Source organism: Leishmania major, chromosome 15 (genome assembly GCF_000002725.2).
Source record: "Leishmania major strain Friedlin complete genome, chromosome 15".
Taxonomy (NCBI): Eukaryota; Euglenozoa; class Kinetoplastea; order Trypanosomatida; family Trypanosomatidae; genus Leishmania; species Leishmania major.
This window is the reverse complement of record NC_007256.2, coordinates 513,922-532,045: the sequence shown is the minus strand read 5'-3', so window position 1 is coordinate 532,045 and position 18,124 is coordinate 513,922. Positions and strand designations below refer to the sequence as shown.

The window sequence follows — 18,124 nt, the reverse complement described above, 5'->3', positions numbered from 1 at the left end:
ACAGCCTTGCTCACTCACTTCTCCCTCACATTGGCACCCCACACGCGCACACGGCTTGACACGTTGATGTGTTTGTTGTTGGGGGAAGGGGCTGGAACGACACGCGTGTGCTACCGTCTTTATGCTCTCTTGGGGGGGGGGGTGTCTCCACACGACATCCTCCCTCCCCCGCACCTATCGGACATGCGGATATACGCTCTGGACACAGCTGAGCTACCACGCTATCACCATCATCTTTTTGTTTTCCTTTCTGGAACCAATCACGGACAAGAGCAACGTTCCCTCCCCTCGCCACCCCACCCTCCAGCGGCACACGTGAACGTGTGTAGTAGAGCGGGGGGCCATCACGATGGAGATCGATTCTCTGACGATTCAGCTCACGAGCCTGCTCGCCCTGCACCGCGACGATGACGCCAACGAGGATGATATCGTCTTCGCCACCCTCGACTACATCCGCGGCGCCCACGCGGTCGCTCAAATGCTGTTGCTAGAGGGGAGGTTCCCTGAGCTGCAGCGGTGCCTGAATCTCTGCCAAGCAGCCTTTGGGGAGATCGTCACGAGCCCCGCGGCAGCGTCCTCAGAGGAGGCTGCCGCTGCCACCGCTGCTGCTCCATCCACGACTCAGGATAGCTCAGGTCCTCGCAGTGAACGCGTGAAGGCGGTGGGATCGGAGCTGAGGCCTTCCTTGTCCCCCTCATCCGTGGAAGCAGCGGCGGAGAGGCGACGCGCCTCGGTGGTGCTGCGCAGCGCCGAGGACCATCGCGTCTTTTCGGCCTTGGCAAGCCGCACAGCGCAGCTGCAGACGCAGCTGGAGGCTGCTATGCAGGTCCGGCGGGGCCGCGACGCCAACTACTACCTCCATAAGCTTGGCCTGGGGGTCAAGCATAACGACGCGGACGAGACGCTGGACAAGCGCGAGGCGGCAACGAGCATCCGCTTCTTTCAGCGGCAGAGGCAACAGCTGCCCCGCGCCGTGCCGATGGCGTTGCTGTTGCCGCAAGCTCCCAATCAGGACGCATGGGGTAGATGCACGCAGAGGTCCGCCGCTCGTCCCCCGCCCCCGCCGGCTCGTCTCTCGGCGCCTGTGCAGAGCGAACGCAACAGGTCGGCATCGCTCTGCCTTCCTTCGCTCAACATCCCGGGGCCGTGTGGCAGCACTCGCCAACACGCTACGTCCAGCGCGTCGGGGGCGCTTCTCGGTGATGCGGCTCCGCCTCCGTCACCACCGGAGCGCGGTATCGCCATTGGCAGAAAGTCGTACGTTAACCGGTGGAAAGCACCCAAGCGCCTGCCGCCCCTCGTCACGGAGGGTCGCACATTCTGCATGGATCGCTATCAAGCTTACGACGTGGCTGGCGGTGCTCTGCACAACCGGCCGCAGTCAAACAATCACGTCGGGACGCTCGCAGACAAGGACGGAGACGTGGAGGACGACGGTGGCATTTGTGCGGCTCAGCAGCTGTACGGCACTCTGAACCAGAACAGTATACCCCTCTACGCACGCGAGGTGCTGGAGGAGCCGCATCTTTGGAGCTTGTCCGGGTCGTTCTCAAGCGCCTCTGCGAACTGGGGGTCGCCACCCTCCTCGGCGGCTATGACCCGCCCAAATCTCACGGCGTCTTGTTACTCGACCCAGCTGGTGTCGCGTGTCAAGTCCGTCGACGGCGCAGACAAGCATGAGGAGGAGGGCGGACCGCTTGTGGGCGGCGGCGGCGACGTCGGTGGTGACGCTGGCGGCCCAGCTGGTTTCGCTCCCGTCCAAAGTGCGCAGACGAGGTTCCTGCTGCGGACGGCATCGCCGTTGTTAGAGTCGGCCGCGAACAGCCCCGTCCCCGCCTTGTCCTCCTGTTCCTGTTGGTGTGCCAATGATGATGCACGCCATCCTGCCGCCAGTGCCTTCACCAGCGGCAGCCACATGTCGCATCCAGCACAGTCGCCGTCTGACGTGGTGGAGGCTTTTACTCCGCGGCGCCGCTTGCTGCCGGTGTCCACCAGCGCGCTTGCCACGGCATCCTCGGCGACCAATGTGATAGCCTCCTCATCACTGCTTCAGCCACACGTTGGTCCAGGTGTGCCGAGCGACGACGCGCACGTAGCGACCAGCGCCACCGTCACCTCGATGCCGACGCCGCGCTCGGCGCCCCCGGCAGCGCCCAGCAGGACTCTGGAGCAGCTGCGTCCTCCATCGAGTGCAACCGCCGTTGCTTCCCTGTCCTCTCTGACAAGGCTGCCGGCGGTCACGTCCGCGGCCGCTGCAGCCGCGGCCCGCGCGGTGCAAGGCGTTCGGCACACAATGCAGTTCGCGATTACAAGTTTGAAGGCGCAGCATCAGCGTAGTGCCCAGGCGCTGGAGCAGTGCGACGAGCTGGCTCTCTTCCGACTCCCCTACAGCGCTCGCGAAGCCTTGATGGCGAGTCGTGCGCGACAAGCAGCACACGAGTACGTGAGCGGCAGCAGCAGCCCCGGCGGCGATGGAGGCGAGAACTCCGTGCGGAGCGTTTCGCCTGTTTCGGTGGGCACGGCTGCTACCCCAAACTGCCCCCTTACCGCGGCGCAGCTCACGGAAGAGCAGGTATTGCCGCCCGCCTTGCCGTCTGTGGATACGGCAGCGGTCGCCACTGCGGAGCAACACCAGCTGCAGCATCGGAGATTGCCGCCACCGCCACCGCTGTCTCTATCACCGTCGCAGCAGCTCAGCCCAGATGCGGAGGGGCAGCTTCGCGAGCTCCGTGTGGCGTGCGAGCAGCATCTGGCGGCTTCGGAATCCAATGTGCAAGAGATGGAGGCGCTGTGGCTGGCACAGCACCGACAGCTGAAGTCGCGCGTCGCGTTGTCTTGCCTAGAGGACTCCGCAGAGTGGAGCCGGAGCCCCGGCCGCCATCTCATGCACCGCGGGAGCACCAGCCGACGCTCCGCCGAGCAGTACAGTCGCGTGAGCTCCCACTGCGAAGGGCACGCGCGGGGCGCAGCGCCCGCGCACACGACTACCATCCCGCCCTCGCCAGCTCTGTCAGCGTCGCTGAAGAGCGATTCGCCAGTGGCCTCCACCGTCAGTGCCTTGGCGGCGACGGGGGCGACAGGGGCGGGGACGAGGCCGCCCTCCGGCTTGTCGATTCGTGCCTCCGCATCGCCGCAGCAGCGCCGCCGTGGCAGCAGAAGCCCCGCTTGCACCCTCCCGTCTGCCGCCCGCGGCACTACCGCGGCCTGCCCCGTCCACACCGCCGGCGCCGTCTCCAGTGAGGCGACGGGAGTCAGCAAAGACGCCTCCGAGGATAACGCCGTGTTGCTTGGTGCTACGAAGACGATGCGGTCTGTCGCCACGGTACGCCCCCTCGCCACGCGCGCGGCGCAGGCGACACAGGAAGGTGGCGACGCAGCGGGGGCAGGGATGAGCGTTGCCCCTGCCGCCTTCAGCGCTCCGTCGCCTCAGCAGGCAAGGCACAGCGGTGCAGGTGACGCAGCGGGGCTCTACACGTACAGCGCAGCTGTCGAGGCAAGCGGGCCCAATACCGTGGAGGAGACGCTCGTGGCATGGCGACGCACGCTGCAGGCGATGGACAGCCCGTCGACGGCGACGGCGACGGAGGTGGTGCGTGGCTCAGGCGCGGAAGCAGGCGAGCTGAACGCGGCTGCAGCGTGTTCCTTTCCCTCTCACACCAGCTGCAGCCTGGCGGCCACTTCCGTAGCGCCGCCGCCCAGCAGAGCAACCGAGGATGTGCCTCGCATGCGGCCCAGCATTCGGTGCGCAGCTGCTGTGGTCCGCGGCCGCCGTACGCAGCGCTTCGTGTGCGAGGCGCTCCGTCAAGTCTTTCAGCGCGTACTCCCCGGCGACCTCGTCTGCCCTGCGTGGAGGACGGACGCCGCTGCTCGCCCGCAGCCGCCGATCGCGGACCTTCCTAATGCGTCCCTGATCGGCATGAAGGAAGCGGAGGCGAGCGCGAAGGTGTCGGGGTGCGCGGCGCATCGCACTGTCGGATCGATGGCGCGGGTGATGAACCTAACGTCAGGCTCAAGCATAGACTCACTGGCTTCCGCAGGCGCAGCGCGCGTCCTCAACGCCGCCGCGCCGTCGCCGTGGTTGCCGCCATCCGACTTCACGTCCGCGGGGCCGTCGAAAGAAGCGGTGACAAGCGTGATCCGACATGTGAACGCGGCGTACCGCGCGAACGCCACGCTACTTTCCATCGAGGATTGGACAGCTGTGGCGCCGCACATGCTGGCCCGCTCGCTGCCGCTGAGCGTGCGTGCAGTGCGCATCCAGAGGTGGTGGCGTCAGAGGCTCGCCGTTCGTCTGTACCGACAACGTCGCGCAGCGCAGGAGGCCTATCTCGTCGAGGAGGAGCGCCGCGATGCCGCCGCACTGCGGCTGCAGCGGCAAATACGTGTGCACTGGGCCCTAAAGGTTGTCGCGCGTCGGGCTGCGGCGGTTGCCGCCCGGATAGAGCACCGAGTGGCTGCCGAGCGGACCACCGCGAAGCACAGTGGCTCTGTCGACGGCCTCACAGACGGCAGCGTTGCCTTCGGCGCCTCGAACTCGCTCACCACGACGCCGTCCTCGAACCGCCATCTCCGCCGTGTCGTCACACCTCATTCCTGCGGGTGCAGCAGGGGCTCATCGTCATCGCCGCGGGTGCGCCGTGCGCGCTCCGTCCGCATTACGTCGCAGGCTGGGACGGACGGCTCTCTCGCCAGACTCCGCACGTTCAAACTGGCCGCCTTTCCTGCCGCCACCTCTGGTGGGGTGGACAAGGACGCCTCCATCTTCTTCCGCTCCGCTCGAGCCGCCGTAGCCCCCGACGACGTCGACAGACACGTCCGCTCACACCGGCCGCGGTCGCCGTCTAAGGCCACGACAGTGGAGACGGACGCAACGATGGTGCGGACAACGGCTGCACCGCTCTCGGTGCACAGTGAGACAACCAGTGAGCAGCGGCCTTCGACGACACGTCGAGCCGCAGTGCCGCAAATGCAGCCGGAGCTTGTCATCGCCGCCGCGCAGCGCATTCAGAGGTGCTACCGACATCATCTCGCGCGACTTTACACGGCGCGGCTCCGCCGAGAGGTGGAGGTGCTCAGCGCCGTCGTCACGCGACGGGCACCACTCGCCGCGATACGCGTCACCCTGACTGCTGCGCCGCTCTCAGCACCGACGGTCAGGTCGCTGATAGAGTCGCGATCGAGCGACGGCGTCTGCGCCGGAGCTGGCGAGCTCTCAGATATCTTGACTGCTGCCTCGGCGCGAGAGCTGGGCGAGGGCTCGGACACAGCAGTCATGCGTAGCCTCCTCGACGGCTGCACTGGGGATGTGTGCGAGGCGTGCTTGCAGCGCGGGCTGGCTGCGCGGCGCCACGGCGATTACAAACCCCCGCTTGAGCGCGTGAGTCTTCGCGAACTGCAACGCATCCGCCAGGAGCGTGAGGACGAGGCTGCCCAGCAGCGCCAGCTACACGAGCTCGAGCAACGGCGAAAGCTGGAGCAGCGGAAGCGACAGGAGCGGCAGGTGCTGGAGGCATCCAAGACGATCCAGCGAATTGGTCGCGGCTGTCGGTGGCGGCGCTGGCTGCGTGAGCGAGAGCTGAAGGCGAGGCAGCGCGCCGAGCATCACCAGGTAGCGTTGCTGTCGTGCTCCTCCGTGAAGGGGATCCACAGTGTGCAGCTCGTCAGCTCCGACGGCCAAGGCACGCAGCCGGTGATGTCGTCGGAGGATGAGCAGTATCTCCAGTTGGCCGGTGGGGAGGCGGTGACATCGCACATGATACTGCGCCTGCGGGCAACGTACTCGCAGTGGTTCGGGATCGCTACGGACCCCACGAGTGCGCAGTACATCGTATCGCACTGCACTCCCGCTCAGCTGGCCACGGTCCCCACAATAGAAGCCTTTGTGGCGGCCTTCGCCAGCCGCGCCGAGGTCTACAACCGGTACCGTCACACCTGCGCCAAGAGTCTTCAGCTGGCGTGGCGGCTGCACCGGGCACAGCTGCACGGCCGCCGCCAGCAGGGCCGCATTGTTTCCGCAAGCAAATCATAACCGGCCGGCTCTCCAAGATGTATTCAGGCGCGTGCTTGTGGTGCAGCAGAAAAGGAGGCGGGCGGGGGGAGGGGCGGGGTGACGGTGCTCGTAGCAGTGGTGGCCGCTGTCTCATTGCCCAACCCAAACCCCCGTCTTGCCCTGCCCTGCCCTGTCCTCCTCATCGGCGTCTTTTGTGCGGTTTCCTGGTTCATTCTATTTTGCATGTATCTTCCTTCTCTCGGATGTACAGTACCGATTCGAGCAGGATGGGGCTGTGACTGGTGCACTGACCGTCTCTCCGTCACTCTGCACTTGGTAGGTGCGTCGCTGCCGCCGAGGTCTGCGCACTCTTACCCACCCACCCCACACTTCCGTCTGCCTTCAACTGCGCTTGCCGCCTCATCCTCTTCATGTAGGTGGTTGTGCGCCAGCCCGACGTACACCCAAGGGACGCATACGTGCCTGTGGACACGGAAACACGACCTCCCGCTTCTGTCTTCTCACCATCACTACCATGCACACCCACCCACAAACACACACACACACACACACACACGCAGCGCAGACGAGATACGTCGTTACAGCCGTCCACCCTATACAGCGCAAGCGTTGTGGAAACGTGTTCTCGACGAGAGGGAGCGATGGGAAGGGCATAGCGTCGTCCCTTGCCAACCTCCCCTTCCCATCCTTCCCCCTAGCGTGGGATGACATCTTGCCGTGCCGGGTGGTTGGCGCCCGTGAGCTCCACCACCGCCGCCAACACCTCCGCTATCTTGCATCGTGATCACCAACCTCCCTCCCTCTCCCACCCCCACCCTCTGCCGCCGGTGCGCGTCTGTGCATGGTCTGTCTGCCTGTCCGAGCCGATGCACGTTACCGGTCGCTTGCTTGCCTACTTGCTCTCTCTCTCTCTCTCTCTCTCTGTGTGCGCTGCCCTGCTGTGCCATCCCTCAGTAACCAACATACCGCCTCGGAAGGAGGGAGGAGGCGCACGCGTACGCCCCTCAAGGCAAGGGACCGCATCAGGGCCTCCCCCCTGCACCCCCACTCCGCCGACGGGGCGGACTCGTTCTCTCTCTCTCTCTCTTGCTATTTGCTTGGTTATCCTCCCGTCCTGCGGCGTGCAGATGCCCTCGTCGTCGTCACTGCTGAGGTTGTCGCCCATTCGCCGCGCCGCTGTCGCCGTGATGACGCGGGCGTTGCGGGCCACTTCCACTAACATGTCCTCCAGGACACGCGTCACGATGGCCAACGCCGCGGGTGACAACGGCGCGAACATCCTGCGGCCTCCATACCCGACTGAGGGCGGCAGTGTTCCCGTATACTCGATGATGCACGGGCAGATTGACAAGCGCAACTGGGTGTTTCGCAACCCGCAGTGGTGCGAGCTGTGCAACGAGCCGGTTTCCCGTTGGTTAGATCATCAGGGTCGCAAGGACCACGCATTGTTGGATTTGCACTACTCGCAGCTGGCCGAGTGGCCGCGTCGATGGAACCCCGAGGCGGTGCTGTCGACGTTCATGCAACACCTCGGAATCGACAGCGTGGAGCCGTACCACGCTCTCTTCTCCAAGCTGGACAGCGAGGGCCGCACAGAGCTGTACGCGATGCTCGTCAAACTGGAAGAGGCTGGTATGGTGCACTTCGGCAGCAGCCGCGACACCTATCTCAGCCGCATGGTCGGTGGGATGCGCGGGTTCGACCATCAAGGCGCGCTGGTGTTGCACGAGTGCCTGATGGGCCCCTTTCTGCGACTCTTTCCAAACGGCCTCATACAAGATTACTCGAACCTCCTCGACTTCATTTCGTGCGGCTACAATATGGAGACGGTGTACGACATGTGCGGTATGTACACGCTGGACAAGGTGGCACTGCGGGAGCGTTACGGACCGAGCTCGCCCGCCGCGATGGGGCTGGGCGGCGTCGCGACGTGCTCCTCCGCGTCGCGCGGCTACGAAAACGACTTGCTTGCGTCCTTGTCGGCGGCCTCGTCGTCGTCGTTGTCGTCCGCCGCCTCCGACAGCGCGGCCAACGCTGCGAGCGCCCCAGGTGGCGGCAGCGGTACCAAGGGCCGGCTCGCGCAGCTGCAAGCCGCACGGGCCGCGAAGTTGCAGGAGAAGTCAGAGGAGGAAGCCTTCTCGCGCAAGACGGCATTCGTGCGTCAGATCCTCGGGCAGCTGCGGTGGCTGCTGATGCCAGAGCAGGAGCACCCGGCCGGTTTCACGTTCCCACCGCACATCATCACCCTGGGCGAGCTGTGCCTGAAGGGGCTGGTGGTCGCCATTATCGAGGCACGCCTCTGCGAGTACATGGTACGCGCCGAGCCTGTCTGGGTTTCCTTCGGCCTCGAGCGGCGGAAGCTCAAGCAGAGCGCGATCGCGAATGCCGGAGACGTGGTGCCGCAGCCGGTGCAGTACTCGTACCGCCCCATGGCCCGCGACCTGCGCGACCTGTACTCCACCCAACCAAGCGCGCTGGATGCAATGGTGCAGGCGGGCCTACTGAAGAAGAAGCTACCGACGCTGAAGGCGTTTGGGAAGCACGAGGCGTCATCGATGCATGCGAAACTAGTAAAAGGAGGGGCGGCAGCGGTGGACAGCTCACGTGAAAGCCCCTCATCAGCATCTGCACCCCCCTGCTGCGAGCAGGCCACTGCAACAGATCATTATTGGCAAGCCACCCCAGCGAAAGGAAGCGCAAGATCAAGAGAGGGTGCGTCGAGGCGGTGAGAGGCGCGGTGCGGTAGAGGCGGGGGGAGGGTAGGGGCGGTGTCACAGCACCGCGAATGCAATGTCGTCTCCCTCCTCGCGGCCCCCCACCCCATCCCACCCCGCTGCACCCCTTCTCGCACTGACGGGTGATGGGCAATCTTGTTGTTTTGTCCTCTGTCGACTCACCATGCCGTCCTCCGACACGCACCCGCCCGCCCTCCCCCATTCTTTGACCCTTGACGTGTCTTCATGCGCCAGCCAACGGCGTGGTCACGGTGTCGGCGTGCAGAGAGGAGGCGGGTGTATGCAGGGGTGCACAACTAAGCCGCAAGCATCAACGAACATGGCAACGAGATGGAAGACGTGGGCCACCGTGAGGGGCGTCTGTCGTTCTCCTCCGACGCACACCCGCCTGCCCTCCTTCTCCATCTGCGTCTCGCTCCTCCGCCCGTGCCGTGCGCTCCGCGGCCTTCTCCCATGTGCAGACACTCTCTCACACAACACGCAAGCCTCTCCACTCCACTTCCCTGGCGCACGCTTCTTCCTCGCGAATGGGCGCTGCGACACCTTCATTGCTTAAACGTGTGCGTGCATGTGTGTGTGTGTGTGTGTGTGTGTGCTGGTTTCAGGACAGCTGCGGCGCTCCGCCCTCTATCTCTGCCGTCTCTCGCTCTTCTCATCCTCCCTCTCTCTGGCCCTCTGGCTGCCCCCTCCCGGTCCCTCAACTGCGCCGTACCACAGCGCACCACGCTCGCCGGTGGGCGCAGCGTCCGTCTGCTGCGCACGAGACACCAATAGGGACCCCACTCCCTCTCCCCTCTCGTTGGTTTCGCCGCTCTCTCTCTCTCTCTCTCCTCTGTCTTTCCGTGTGCATACACACACGCATGCACACCTTTGGGCAAGTACCACGGGTGAAGGATAACACGCAGAGACACACAGGGCACGAAAGCCTGGCGTGGTCATCAACGTCGCACACACGAAGCGCTACTAGAGCGGGGCGTCTGTGGTGATAACGATGCTGGTGCCTCAGCATAGGCCGCCAGCGACTCGGAGAGCACCGCGAAGCCGAAGGACGTCGGCGCGCCGGAGATGCACTCGGCGATGACCAACAACCACAACACCCCTGGCAACCGCGATGCGGCGAGGAGAGCTGAAAATCGGCAAAGGTGACGGCATCCGGCACGACAAACACGAAGACATCGACGGAACTCCGGGCGGCGCCTAACGCCCAGCGCTGCCGGGGAAGGAAGGAGGGAGGCGAGGTGCGGGGTGTGAGCGGGGGGGGGACCACACACACACAGGCCGGCGTGACATCAACATGTGCCGGCGTCACCCGAAGCTATCTCTTCTCTCGACACCATCCCACCGCCTCCCATGGCGAGCGCCGCGCAGCAACAACAACAGAAGGGAGTCACGCGAGAGACACAAGCGCATGAACGCACGCTGAGACGAAGCCGTCCTCTTGGAGGAGCGAGGCGGACAGACTCTGTGTGTGTGTGTGTGTGTATGTGTGTGTGTATCTGTGTCTATGTCTGTGTCCCCATATTCGGGGTACTCGTTCTGCAGCAGCAAGGGGACGGGAGCGGGGGCGGTGCGTGTGCCTTCTTCCACGTCTCTCCAAACTTCCCCCTTTCTTGTATGCGGTGCTGCACACGGGTGTCTGTGCCCCTCCCCCACCACCATCACCACCACAACCGACAGCCAAGAAGGGGGCCTTCGCTTGGGTGTGCTGCTGCACGCGCCCCCATGACCGCCGTCACTTCTCACAAAACCTACGGCGAGAACGACACGGAGACACACGAAGAGAGGGAGACGCGTAAAGAGCTCCACCCCCTTCTCTGGCGCTTCGTCTGCGCCATCACCACATGCACACCGGATCTCCCTCCGCCTCTGCACATTACATGGCTGCCCGCCTCTCGGAAGCCGCACATTCCTCCCGCCGTCGTTCTCCCCCCCACGCCTCCCTCCTCATCGCAGCGCAGTACCGATGCTACGGCGCACCGGCGTCTCGCGGTGCTTTGGCAAAGTGCTCTACGGACCCTCGTCGACCCTGCCCGGCGACTTCTTCCACTGCTGCACAGCGCACTTCGGCGTGCACCTACACGAGGAGACCTTCATCGGCACTCGCTCGTCGCAGCACCGCGGACTGTTTCTCTCCCGATCGCGCACCACCCCGCTGCCGGCCAACAAGCCGCTCGCCACCATCCCTCTCTCAACACTCCTGACCGTGTCGAAGATCTCGAGCAAGCCGAATGCTCTGCCGCACGTCACGCTGGCGAAGGTGCGCGACGCCATCGCAGATGACGAGTTTCGCATAATGGCCCCGCAGTTCTACCTGGGGCTGCAGATGAGCGCCATCATCGCTGCGATACCGGACATCACGCGCGCACACTCAGCCGTGGAGGTAAGCGAAATGACGGACCTGCTGCGCGCCGGCGTTACGCCGTATGCCCGCATGCTGGACGACGAAGACTTCAACGAGGAGTTCGTGTTCGGCATGTATGGCATGGCCCTCGACTCGTGGCAGCGCGCAAGCTACGAAGAGATGACCAAGAAGTACCATCTCGCCCTTACAGCCATCCACGAGGCCATCAACCCACCCTTCAAGCTCGAGCACTTCCAACGCATCACGCGGCTGGTGCTGGCAAGGGCTGAGCACGTGCCACCGGCCGACTACTACAGCGGGCACCTCTTTCTCCGGCGACTGCGGCGTCGGTGGCGACGGCTGAGGAAGATACCGGAACCGGCACAGGTGGCCCTGGTGCCGTACGTGGACCTCGTGAATCATAGCAACCGCCCGAACTGCACCATTCGCATTGGTCCCTCCTCCGTGCTCAGTGGTGAGAGTGCCATCACCCTCTTCACGCTGCGCGACGTGCTGCCCGGGCAGGAGTTGTGTCGTCACTACAACTTTGCGCTGAACAGGGCGAGCGCGCTCTTCCGCTACGGCTTCTTGCCGTTCGACCTCATCTCCATCGTCGAACACGATGCTGTCGACGAGCACGTCATGAAGTCGCGGGACATGTTCCGGGCGGTGTCGGAGGAGCAACTGGAACACCAGCGGCGGGAGGCCGAGGAGGTGGCGCGGCTGGAGAAGTTGTTTCAAGATGCGAAGCAGAGCCACGGCGGCAGCGGCGCAGCTGCCAGCACACCGCCTGGCAGGCAGCCCAATCCCAGCCTGAGCGATCGTGTCTCGCGACGCGAGGAGTAGCGCGCTGCTTTGCAGGTTCCTCCCCAGCCTCAACCCCCCCCCCCTCTCGGCTCCGTCGTGGCCGGTGATGTAGGCAGATGTGTCTGTCTGCCTCGTAGGTCCCTGTATGTACACGTGAGGCGGGGGTGCCGAGTTCGTGTACATCCTTTTCCGCGGACGCGCCGCCACGCGCGATCATCATGAAAGGTGGTATAGCTTGCAGCGATTCTCGGAGAGACGTGCTCGATGCGCTGTCCTCACAAAGTACCTGTACCCCCCACCACCACCACCACCGTCACACACACACACACACACACACACACACACACACACACGTCGACATCCACACAGCGCATGGTGTCGACCGTGTGTGGATCGATGCGCGAATGGCTGCTTGACCGAAACCAAGGAGCGCAGTGGCTGCAACGCGCGAACCAGACCGCCTAGCGTCTCTCCGACTCCCTCTCCTTTGCATTCCCCGCTGCGATGGAGCTGAGCGGACCGCTGTTGGTGTGTAGCAAAGCGACGAGTTGTAGGGCGAGGCATTTCCTCCTCGACGGAGGTGGCGATGCACGGTCCCCGCGTGTGTGCGTGTTGTTTGTGTGTGTGTGTGTGTGTGTGTGTGTGCGACAAGGTCCAGCGGGCAACCGAACGAATCGATTTCGATCCGAGGGCCACCGCTGGCGGTACGCCTAGCTGGATTATCACGAGCGAAAGGAAGACACCAAAAGCCATCCCGGCAAGGCGTCGTCGCACCTATGGGTGTGGCCCCCGTCCTCCTCCTCTCATCACCGGACATGATCGGCCACCAAAGAGACGCCAAGGACTGTAGTGAACTGGTGGTGACACTCGCCTGGTACCGTGGAGAACTGGTTCCAGTGTAGCATGACGCGCCCCCTCCCGCCGTAGCGTAAATGTGTCGTCTGTGTGCTGCCTTGCCTCGGGAGTTGCCGCTTCCCGGTATCCGGTGAGAACATCGGCTATAAACAGTCTTAGCGCCTCGAAAAGAAGGGGGGAGGGTGCTGGAGTACCGTAGTCGCCGTGTTGCGCGACGGTCGAGGATGACGGTGAAGATCCCAGGGCCTGGACAGCACGTCGACTTTGTACTATCGTCTTTGAGCCGCAAGGTACGTCTGCCCCGTCCTGCTGCCGCGCAAGTGCGCTGGCTAAGCGGCATGGGAAGGCAGTCTCGGCGCTTGATCTGCCCCGCCGTTTTCCTGGCTGCTTTAAGCCTATGCGTGCGAGGGGGGTGGGGGGCGGCGCTGCCCTCTACAGCCACCATGCGCCTCTCACGGTCCCCCGCCTGAACGAACAAAACGCGTGCTTCCCTTCTCTCCTTTCGACGCGGTGGCGGTGCCTGCAAGGTATGCGCCCACGCGCTGGTGTAGCGGTATTAGGAGCCACCGTAGCAGCTGTTGACACCCTCTGCCTGAGCGGCCTGAAGCCTTGGATTTCGTTTCCCGTAGCGTTGCTCATACGCCGGCCAGCTGTGTGGTTGCGGTTCTTTCGGCCCGTGAGCGACTGGAGGACTGCCGGACGTCGCTGGCGCAACCATCGCCTTGTATTGGTTCTCCCTCGGCAGACCACGATGATGCATGGCGACTTCGCCCTGGCATCCAGGGTCCCGCGCCCACCGCTGTGTGGGAACGCGAAGTAGCCGGTCGCCTGTCCTTGGCGTCGGCAGACAGGTCTGGGCCGGCGCTGCGCCGAAGAGACCTGCGGTCATGATGACGCTCGTACCATCTCGCTACGAATACTGTCGATGATGCAGCACATGTACACGTGCTACGAGCTCTGTGCGCGCTGGCGCATGTCTTTCCGTGGGCCCCCTCCGCTGAAGACACCCGCGCCTGTGAAAAGCATGGGGATTCAGAAGGCGGAGCCGCAGTGCCGCCAGAGACTCGTAGCAGCGACCCGCCTGCCACGGCGCATGCGAGCAGGCCATCCAGACAGCCATGTCGTGCTGAAACAGGTCCCAGGATCGACGAACGCGAGCACCGTGCGCAGGCGGTGCCAAGGACAGCCGGCATGGTGTGTCGCATCCAGACAAGACTTGCAGCGGTCAGATACACACGAGCGATCGCCGAGCGAGGCGCGGCATGTGCAGCACCTCCTCCAGACTCCGCTGTAGAGAGTCACCGCACCACGTTGTGGAGTGCCGCCGCTTGAGGCGGCGAAGGATGAAGCATGGCATACGCAGGCCGGATGTGCAGGATCTCCGAGGGTCCTGGCCTGCAGCTGACCTACTTCCGCCCTGAACTCGTCCGGCATGCACCGAGGCCACCCACCCCCTGTTGTCCGCACAGCCGACGCCACCGCCTCCGCCCTCGAGCAGGACCGTGGATGCGGCCCGCATCGATCAAGGCGTGCGGCGCACCCGAGTGTCCGTCTGGCGCCGATGGCGCAGCGTGCATCCGAACAAGGGACAAGGAAGAACACGAAGAGCCCGCCCGACGTATGGTCCCGGTTCGTCAGAAAGACGGCTCGTCCGAGACAACGCAGGATGTAGTCGCGGTGCAACAGAGGTAGGGGTGGTTGTGGTTGTGTGTGTGTGTGTGCACTGCGTGTGCGTGTGTTGGCTTGTTGCGTAGTGGTCGAATGGGCACGTTGGAGAGAGAAACGAAACTCTATATGGAGGCACCCAGCGATTCATTGGTCTCTGGTGTGCAAGAGCCGGTGAAGCTGTGGCATCCGGTCACCGCGCTTGGCAGGGACGCGATGTAGGAAAGAGAGGCAGGACCGTCAGGTTGATGGCTTGCGGTGAGCGCAGGCGTGGCAAGACGCCGGCCGACCCCCGTGGAGCAGCACCCCTCTCTTCATGAAGGTGTGTGTGCGTCTAGTAGGCCTTCCCGGAAGGAGGAGCACGTTGCTCTGCCCTCGCAGCGGGGGGTGGTGCCCGCCTTGGCACCTTGTGTGTGTGTGTGTGTGTGTGTGTCTGTGTCTGTGTGTCGGCTTCTCACATTTCAGGTTCTTTCGCTCGCTCTCACACCTTCTCCGTCGTCGCACGTGCGCCCGGTTCTCCGTCGTCGCACGTTTCTCACCGCGCCGCCCATTGCCTTCCCGGCGAGAGGGCGACGCAGCGACTCCGAACACGCGCACGCATATTTGATTCTCGGTTGCGCGCGCGCACACACACACACACACACACACGCACGCACATACACACAACCCTTCGGATTCGCTACAACCCTCTTGAGGGAAGACGCTCGGCCATCGCCGCTGCTCCTCACCTAAAGCGCGGCCCGAGCGAGACAGGCGAAACTGATGGAGCCGTCCGTGAAGGAGAGCGTCTCGCGCATCCCGCTGCTGAAGACGAAGGCGGGCCCGCGTGATGGCGACAAGTGGACGGCGCGACTCAAGGAGGAGTACGCTTCTCTAATCACCTATGTGGAGCACAACAAGGCGAGCGACTCGCACTGGTTTCACTTGGAGAGCAACCCGCAAGGGACACGCTGGTACGGCACCTGCTGGACCTACTACAAGAACGAAAAGTACGAGTTCGAGATGAACTTCGACATCCCAGTCACGTACCCGCAGGCGCCGCCGGAAATTGCGCTGCCAGAGCTGGAGGGCAAGACGGTGAAGATGTACAGGGGCGGCAAGATCTGCATGACGACGCACTTCTTCCCCTTGTGGGCACGCAATGTGCCGTACTTTGGAATCAGCCACGTCCTCGCTCTCGGACTTGGGCCGTGGCTGTCGATTGAGGTGCCTGCGATTGTTGAGGAAGGGTATCTGAAGCCCGCCAGCGCAGCAACGGTGCCCACAACGGGTGAGTAGAGAGCGTAACAGATGTGAGGGTCTGCGAAGGAGAGCGCGGCGGAAGAAACCAGCCAGGGAGCAGCGGTCCTGCTGCACACTCGCCGTAGCACAAATGAACGAGAAGGCATCTGCTTGCGCATCTCAACGTCTGCGAAGGACAGCGGGACCGCATCGGACTGGGCGATTTCGTGTCGTTTCGTGGGTCTTGTCTTCACGTCAACCCTTACTCCAGCAAACACCCACGCACGCGTTCACGGGGGGGGTTGTGTGATGGCGCGCGAGTAAGGCGCAGGCGCCTACATCAACGCGGCAGGCAAGCAACAGGAAACTAGGTTGCACAAAGTAGTTTGTGCGTGCTCCTCAGACCTGCGCCTGCGCTGAAGTCGGCTTTCTGTCCTCTCTTCTCTCCATTCTCTGACCCTCCCTCCCCCTCTCCCTCCCTCACCCATGCCCCGTCTGCTTCCGCGTGGGCGTGTTTCGCTTGGACTGTCCGACCATCCCTCGCCACCGCGACCCGAACCATTGTATCGCTCCTTCACCGCTCCACTTCTGCAGTCGCCGCGCCTCGTGGATTCTAACTTCGATCCTCGCTCCGCACACAGCTCTGCGCTACTGCCGCACACGTCTCTCGTCCCCATCCCCTCACCGTTCGCAAGGCCCCTTCGCTGCTCTCCGCGCACCATTCCGCCGAGATGGACACCGCATCCGATCATTGCGAGCCCCAGGAGCAGGGCGAGAGTCGCAAGTGGTATGAAATGACTGCAAGCGAGTTCTGCGTGTACGTCGTCGCGTTCATGTGCGGCGTGTCCATGATGATGCCCGTCAATGCCGTCTTCTCCGCGCCTGCATACATTATGACGTACTACCGCTACGCCATGCAGGACCCGGAAGCGGTTCCGCTGTACACAAACTTCTGGGGCAACGTCATGACCTACTACAACCTCATCGGTATCGTGACGAGCCTGATCATGGAGCCGCTGACGCTGCTCAGCTGGTTCCGCCGCGTCCCGATGAAGGTGCGTCTGCTTGGCGGCCTGATCATCCTGATTGTCGAGATCGTCGTGCTTATGGCGGTGCCTGCGCATGGCACGAGCGAGGCCGGTGCCGTGGCCACGATCTGCTGCACCGGCTTCATTGGCGGCTTCGGCAAGAGCATCTTCGAGTCCACGACGTACGGCATGTTCGGTGCCTTTCCCTCGAGCTTCACGTCCATCATGATGGGTGGCGTCGGCATGTCTGGTGTGCTGACGTCGCTGCTGCAGATCATCGTGAAGGCTGCGCTGCCCGACTCCTACGAGGGCGTAAAGAAGCAGTCGAAGATCTACTACGGCCTGGACGTGGGTATCCAGGGCATGACCTTCGTTGCGCTGATCCTGCTCCGCTTCAACAGCTTCGCCCAGAACCACTTCGGTGACCTCGGTGCTATGAAAAGCAAGGTGGACGCCGGCAAGCTATCGGCGGAGGCGCTCTGCCACCCCGACGAGCACCCGACTCATGACAAGGAGGGTTGCAACCCTTCTTCGGGGAAGGAGGTGCCGGCCTTGGGTGAGGTGCAGACGGCCGTCGCCAAGTCGGAGGGCCCGGATGTGGCGGACGAGAGCTCGTGGCCGCGCGAGGTGGAGGGCCCGACGAGTAACGAGATCCTCGTGGCCACCGCCATCTTCAGCACACTGCGCCGTGTCAAGTGGATGTTCGTCGCCTGTGCCTTTGATTTTCTCATTACGCTGTTCCTCTTCCCCGGCATCGCTGTCGGCATGTTCCCGGACTCGAAGTGGTTTTCGACGATCGCCGTGTTCATCTTCAATGTGTTCGATGTGCTGGGCCGCTTCTCGCCGTCGCTGAAGTTCATGTGGCCGCGGTCGTACAAGCAGCGCTGGATCATCGTGGCGGCGTCCTTCGCGCGCGTCATCTTTGTGCCGCTGCTGCTGCTGCACTCGTACCACTACATCCCGGGCGAGGCGTACGGCTACGTGATGGAGGTCATCTTCGGCTTCTCGAACGGCTACGTGGGCTCGATGGCGCTGGTGCTTGGCCCGCAGTCGAAGGGCATTGACAACGACGGCAAGCGCTTCGTTGCAGGTACTCTGATGGGCATTTCCATCCTCGTCGGCGGCACGATCGGCACCGTTCTCAGCATCATGACGCAGACTATCCGCGCGACATACTAGAGGTAGCAGACAACACGGAAAGAGGGGGCGGACGACCAGGGGGGGGGCAATGCAGAGTTGTGTTGAGGACGTCAGCGCGCATATGTGTCTAGGTGGTGATGTTCGCGAGTGTGAGTGCGCGTTGGCGGTGACGGCGGGTCCGCCCACTCACCCCCCCCCACTCCCACACACACACACACCGCTCTTCTTCTGTCTTTCCGCTCTCCGTCACGCGTTACCGCTCCCCGACCCCTCCCCCCTCCCCCCGCGACACATCCGCTGAGCACACACACGCACGCAGAGA

General features: G+C 63.7%; 5 protein-coding genes across 5 annotated transcripts; all 5 read left to right on the top strand.

The window, feature by feature from the left end:
* Positions 1-349: 349 nt before the first annotated feature.
* Positions 350-6,028, top strand: LMJF_15_1280 (conserved hypothetical protein; the record flags this gene model as incomplete). Its single annotated transcript, XM_001681992.1, has 1 exon — positions 350-6,028. The coding sequence occupies one exon, from the start codon at positions 350-352 to the stop codon at positions 6,026-6,028; it is 5,679 nt and encodes a 1,892-aa protein (XP_001682044.1).
* Positions 6,029-7,137: 1,109 nt separating this feature from the next.
* Positions 7,138-8,739, top strand: LMJF_15_1270 (conserved hypothetical protein; the record flags this gene model as incomplete). Its single annotated transcript, XM_001681991.1, has 1 exon — positions 7,138-8,739. One exon carries the CDS (start codon positions 7,138-7,140, stop codon positions 8,737-8,739), a length of 1,602 nt encoding a protein of 533 aa, XP_001682043.1.
* Positions 8,740-10,708: 1,969 nt separating this feature from the next.
* Positions 10,709-11,932, top strand: LMJF_15_1260 (conserved hypothetical protein; the record flags this gene model as incomplete). Its single annotated transcript, XM_001681990.1, has 1 exon — positions 10,709-11,932. One exon carries the CDS (start codon positions 10,709-10,711, stop codon positions 11,930-11,932), a length of 1,224 nt encoding a protein of 407 aa, XP_001682042.1.
* Positions 11,933-15,175: 3,243 nt separating this feature from the next.
* LMJF_15_1250 (conserved hypothetical protein) lies at positions 15,176-15,691 on the top strand (the record flags this gene model as incomplete). The annotated part of the gene is made up of 1 exon (XM_001681989.1): positions 15,176-15,691. The coding sequence occupies one exon, from the start codon at positions 15,176-15,178 to the stop codon at positions 15,689-15,691; it is 516 nt and encodes a 171-aa protein (XP_001682041.1).
* A 674-nt stretch (positions 15,692-16,365) lies between these two features.
* LMJF_15_1240 (putative nucleoside transporter 1) lies at positions 16,366-17,841 on the top strand (the record flags this gene model as incomplete). Its single annotated transcript, XM_001681988.1, has 1 exon — positions 16,366-17,841. One exon carries the CDS (start codon positions 16,366-16,368, stop codon positions 17,839-17,841), a length of 1,476 nt encoding a protein of 491 aa, XP_001682040.1.
* Between the last annotated feature and the right edge of the window lie 283 nt (positions 17,842-18,124).